The following is a 6,048-nucleotide window of genomic DNA, read 5'->3' as shown; positions in this document are numbered from 1 at the left end:
TCATGTTTCTTTCTCGGCCTACCGAGGAGATTTGGTCCAAAGCATGCCCTTCACTTTCAGTCTGTTCAGAATGGTAACCAGTTTGCATATTGCATGTGGATTGTCCCTTACATATATGGAAGTTCAAAGATATGGCGCATCTTTTTAGGTTACTTAATAATGAGTATGAGTTTTTTACTTAAAAATGCTCGTTGTCGATTCATAAATTTTCGTGTTTATAATTAAAATCATTCATATTATAAATTACTCTATAAAGATCGCATTTGAAAAAAAGAATCAATTAAAATTAAGGTCGTTTAGTCATCGACCTGTATAAAAACAGATGAACGGAATTGATAAAAGTATTACGAATCATTTATGTATCTCCTACAATAGATTGACTAAACAACTTTAATTTTAGTTCATTTTTTGCAGATATGACCTTTATAGGGTAATTCATAATATAAACGATTCTTATCATAATCACAAAACTCTGTGATTAAGTAGGAATTCCTACTCATCCTTAGGTAGCCACACATTATTCGTAATTAGCTTAAAAAAATTGAAATGACAAATAAACGTGCATTTCATATGTTCTTATCAAAGATTTGTATAGACTTGATCATCAAAATTACCTTTCCAGATCAAAAGCAAGAGAGTTGTTTTTTGCATATTAAGAGGGGCAATGCATTTTTTTGCACAAACCCAATATAACCAAACGTGCACAAAATTTCTACAATTTCTTCATGCACGGGTGATGTGAATTTTTTTTTTAGTTCAAGGAAATAGTACCGAAACGCAGTGAATTAAAAGAGTAAGACACTAACCATCAGGGCAATTTTGAAAAAAAAAAAAAAGTCTTAGATCGTTGTGAAGGTTTTAAGTATTTGTAGATAATGGTATTCAGGCAGCGCGACCTTGATGACGCTTTTATTTCATGATTTTCATGATTCGGTTTCGAATAGATGTCTGTGAGAAAATTAAGAGGGGGTAAGTACCAAAGCCCAAGCCCAAGCCCAAATAAAATGTTTTTGATATCCTTGTGACTTGTCCGTTTAGAACTCATTCCAATTGAAGCCCACGAATCTCAGAAAAGCAAAAACGAATTTGGAGCTCACACATTCAAGCCCACTGCAAATGCAAGCATATCATGCACTTGATTTCCACGAAAATCTTGAGCTTTGTATGTTCCAGTGAACTTTCCAACCTTTTTGAATTGGTCATTTAGTATTGTTAATAGGGAACTTTAACGAAAAACTCTCAGTACTGTTTATTTTAACGAAAAATCACATTTTTACACTAAAAAGTCAATCCTAGTACTATTCATTTTACCCTTTATTTTGTCATTATCGTTAAAACCCAAATTTTTCAAGTCATCTTCATTAGTTTTCTTTTGTTATTAATATTAAGAACTCATTTGGAAGAACTTTTAAAATGACTGAAAGCGTTTTTTATGAGAATGCTTTTGAAGGCAATCCTTTATAAAAATGTAAGTGAATCTTACAAGCACACTTAAAGTGCTTTATGCAAAAAACACATAACTGATTTTTTTTGTAAGAATCATTTCAATTTCTTATGAAACTCAAAAACATGTTTATGAAAAACGTTTTTAGTTATTTTAAAACTAGCCTGAGTTGCTAATAAAGAGAGGGCTTTTATTTATTATTGTTATTATTTTATTATTTTTATTTTTATTTTTTTTTGTAAATGTGGCGTCCGCCTTTAAACAAATAAGAAATAAAGGTCTTCTTTCACTGTCACATTACGTATGCAAATGTAATGGAGGAGCATCTGGGCGTGTTCCCACTCTCAAACAAACTCGTCAACGTTTAACTTAATTTACAATTTTTCAGATGGCCCTTTGTGTCTTTGAAAGAGCTACGATTGTTTGGATTTGTGCAACCACGAACAGCACGAGTTCATCGATTTGTCGGATTTTTTTAGTTTTTTTTTTAACCTCACCTATTTCGAATCTTAAAAGTGTAAATGGGAGAATGAAGTAGTTTTTGGTACATTAACGTGTGTTTGGAACTGAGTCGCTAAAAGTGTTTTCTAAATTTGTTTAGCGGCATAAATCTTAAAAGAGCTTATATTTATGGATCACATAATCGTTTTATAAGAAAGCAGCTAAAGTAGCACTTTCAAGATTTTTCCATGAAAAACATGGTTTTATAGAACTTTCTATGTGTTAAACATATAAACATAAGTGCTTTTTACATAAGCAATTTTAAACAAACCCTAAATTTTACGGACCGTATATATTCTATACTCATTCCCCAAACAAAAAAGTTGAAGATACGTTGCGGTGCATTAGATTGTTCCAATATCTCGTCTAATGAAACTGATATATTAGTAAGAATTTTTCTGGTTTGGTTCAAGCATCTTTTAGTTAACTAAAACTTTCTGAATTGTTTCTTAATTTCTATCTAATTGTAGTTGAATGATCTTCAGTTATTACCCAAATCCACCAGATTAGAGTTTCAGACACAGAAATAGTAGTAATTCGTCAAGTTATGGCCATGTTCAACTATCTGCTTAATAGTTGACCAATAAATAAACTATATTCTTAATCTATATACACGCACCTAAATGACTATGCTCCACAGTTTAAGAAGCGAGATTAATGATTGCATATCAATAGTTATACCAACAACATATTGAAACATTTCCAACACCATATTGATGTCAACTTGTCCATAATATCAATAATATGAATGACACATCGAATATCCGGCTTGATTAACGAGATCCCTCTTATAAAATTTAAGAGGGTTCTCTACTATAGCTACATGCAAGTTTGCCTGACTTGATACAGCTCTGGTTTGGTTTGACCTGGTTTGGTAGGCTCAAAAATCTGCCGACTTACAGTAAACTTTTAGGGTTATTGAAGCCACCAACCTGGCACGTGAGAGTCCGTGACAAGGACCCTTTCAAACTCCAAGCTCTCACACACTCTCTGTCTGTGGATTCATAAGCTTCGCATACGTAGTATCCTACGTATGACTAGTAGTTGAAATACACAATTTGCTAGGAATTTAATTTTACCATTACAAGTTGGCATCTGTTTTTGTAAGGAGATTTATTATATTGTGACATTTCATTTCTTACATACTTTTCAAATCGATTGTTTTTTATATATCGCAACGGACGATTCTAACGTTTATTTTAGGAGTATGATTCTCTTCTATTTAAATTAGAGAGTTTTAACGTAAAGCTCACGGTACTGTTCACTTTAACGAAAAATCATATTTTTACACTAAAAAGTCAATCATAATATTATTCACTGTACACTTTATTTTGTCCTTATTATTAAAACTCAAAGTTTTCAAACAATTTTCATTAGTTTTCCTTTTAAATTATCTTTCCCTCTAGTTTCCTATTTAAAAATTAAAAAATAAAAAAAAACACTTGCAAGTTTTAATTGCAGATTTGTTTAATGTTAATCTATAATTAATGAGATGGATTAGCCAATTATAACTTGAACAAGACTATTTAAGAGAAATATCTGGTGTTCAAATTGTGGTATGAGGCGAAGAAGACACTGCTTCACCTAATTTGACTAGGTTTATCAAAATGCATCGTTAAAAAACGACACACGAAACACAAGAAAACCCCGATAACGTTTACATTTTCCCACCCCAGAAACAAAAAACAAGAAAGTGGGCTTCCACAAGGGGATAGTTGCCAACGCACTGACTGGTCAAGCAAACAGCTCACACAGCGTATACAACAAGACCAAACAAAACCCAAAGCTTCAGAGAAAAAGCAACTTAATTAATCAGCTTCCAGTACCCTACTCATGTGACCATGTCCAACACAACCGCAACACAATCCCTCAGAAACCCATCAGCCCAAAATTCCAGAGTGGTCTCGTAGCTCCGCCGCCGCAACCTCCACCCTCTCCTCTTTGGGCATGGGCGGTAATGGCAAGCACAGGTGGAAGATCTCCTTCTACCGCTCCAATTCTGGTTCAAAGAATCCCCCAAAGGAGCTCTTATGCCCCATTTCCGGGTCCTTAATATCCGACCCTGTCGTCGTCTCTTCGGGTCAGACCTTCGAGCGCCTCTCCGTCCAACTCTGCCGCGAGTTGAGCTTCTCTCCCAAACTCGAAGACGGGACCCGACCCGATTTCTCCACCGTGATTCCCAATTTTGCCATCAAGTCTACCATCCAGAACTGGTGCGACCGCAACAACGCCCAGCACCCGCAGCCACCCGATTCAATCGCACTCGAGAAGGCCGTACGGGCGCTGATGGAGAAGGATATGGAAGACCCGGGAATTAGGGTTTCGGAGCGGGAGCTGCTGAGGGGGATGGCGGAGAGGCCGCCGGTTAGGTTCATGCACGCGGCGACCGAGTTGGGCCGCCGAGTCGACCATTTCTATTCCAGTTCGTCGGAAGAGTCGGTGGTCATCCCCTCGGCGAGTCCCCCCACTCCTCTTCCCTTCGCGACCTTGCCGTCGTGTTACTCCTCGTCGTCTTCCTGCGAAATCACCGCCGAGCTTCAAACCCTAAACCTTAATTCCTCGTCGCCGGGATGCGAGGAGGAGGAGCAATTGATGACGAAGCTGAGAAGCTCCGAGGTAATCGAGCAGGAGGAGGGGGTAATTTTACTCAGAAAGCTCACGAGGACGAAGGAGGAGCTTAGGATTTCGCTCTGCACTCCCCGGCTGCTCTCCGCCGTCGGATCGCTGGTTGTCTCGCGATACAGCACTGTGCAGCAAAACGCCCTCGCTTCGCTGGTGAACTTGTCTCTGGAGAAGCCCAACAAGGTGAAGATCGTACGGTCAGGATTCGTCCCGCATTTGGTGGATGTATTGAAGGGAGGATCCAGTGAGTCGCAGGAGCACGCAGCCGGCGCGCTCTTCAGCTTGGCGTTGGAGGAAGACAACAAGATGGCGATCGGAGTGCTCGGAGCGTTGCCTCCGCTGATGCACGCGTTCGTGAGGGCGGAGAGTGAGCGGACGCGCAATGACTCGGCGTTGGCGCTCTATCACTTGACGCTGGTGGAGAGCAACCGAGTCAAACTCGTTAAGCAACACAACGCGGTGCCAACTCTGTTGGCCTTGGCTAAGTCTCCGGCGTCAACGGGCCGAGTTCTGCTGATTCTGTGCAATCTAGCGAGCTGCAACGAGGGGAGGTCAGCCATGCTCGACGCCAACGCGGTGGAGTTTTTGGTGGGGATGCTGAGGAGGCGTACAGAGTTGGATTCCGAGTCGACTCGGGAGAACTGCGTGGCGGCGCTCTATGCGCTGAGTCACGGGTCTATGAGGTTTCGCGGGCTGGCGAGGGAGGCGAAGGCGGTGGAGGTGTTGTGTGAGATCGAGAAGAGCGGGAGCGAGAGGGCTAGGGAGAAGGCCAACCAGCTGTTGATGGTGATGAGAGGGAGAGAGGATGAGCCGAATTGGGACTCGGTGCTGGACTCGGGTGCTGGAGCTGGACTCGATCCGACTCGGTACCGAGTTGTGAGGAACTTGCATAATGGCAACTCAAGCACGTTTTAGTTTTTTTTTTCTCTTTTTTTTTAATTATAGAAAATGGGTTTTTTGTATTTACGGAGTAGGTTTAAATTATAATATCAGCGCAGAGAAATGACTAATAAAAAAGAAAATGTAATCGTCGCCGAGTCAACTCGTTGAGTTGTGACTCGGTACTGAGTTTGGGATACGGCGGCGGGTGTAAATCATTGGCGGGGGAATGGTCCACGTCTCCTTTATTTTTGTGTTGTCTTTTTGCGTTTTTGTTTAGTGTTAATTAGTGTCTGTAAGTAAGGTTTAATTAAGGATTTTGGAATGTAATGTGCACATAGATTTGCTTCAAGAAAGGATTGATTGGATAAGAACAATTTAGAAGTTTGCTTTTCTTGTGGCCTTGTGCATTTCCTTTTCTTGGTTGAGGATTTTAGTTGTGCATTGCAAAATTGAAGGTAAACAATTTCGTAACGTTTTCTTAAGTGTTCCAAAAGAAGAGATTACTAGATTTTGTAGTTTAGTTGCTCTGGGTTCTATGGTCCCAAATGTGCCAAAAACATATTGTTCTTGTTAACACCAAAATATATGTTTATGTTTTA

At 39.6% G+C, this 6,048-nt stretch overlaps 1 protein-coding gene across 1 annotated transcript; it reads left to right on the top strand.

Annotated features, from left to right (window-relative positions):
* The first annotated feature begins 3,487 nt into the window (after positions 1–3,487).
* Positions 3,488–5,839, top strand: LOC103942316 (U-box domain-containing protein 38). Its single transcript, XM_009352504.3, has one exon. The coding sequence runs from the start codon at positions 3,893–3,895 to the stop codon at positions 5,480–5,482; it is 1,590 nt and encodes a 529-aa protein (XP_009350779.1). The 5' UTR covers positions 3,488–3,892; the 3' UTR covers positions 5,483–5,839.
* The last annotated feature ends 209 nt before the right edge of the window (positions 5,840–6,048 follow it).

This window comes from the organism of the source record quoted next, unplaced genomic scaffold (assembly GCF_019419815.1).
Source record: "Pyrus x bretschneideri cultivar Hongxiangsu unplaced genomic scaffold, Pyrus_bretschneideri_v1 Contig3, whole genome shotgun sequence".
Classification (NCBI taxonomy): Eukaryota; Viridiplantae; Streptophyta; class Magnoliopsida; order Rosales; family Rosaceae; genus Pyrus; species Pyrus x bretschneideri.
Note: the sequence above shows the minus strand (reverse complement) of the source record. Positions and strands in the feature narration are given on the sequence as shown.

Bases quoted from the DNA above. Each gene is read 5' to 3' on its own strand.
- LOC103942316 (XM_009352504.3), top strand. From the start codon at position 3,893: ATGGGCGGTAATGGCAAGCACAGGTGGAAGATCTCCTTCTACCGCTCC.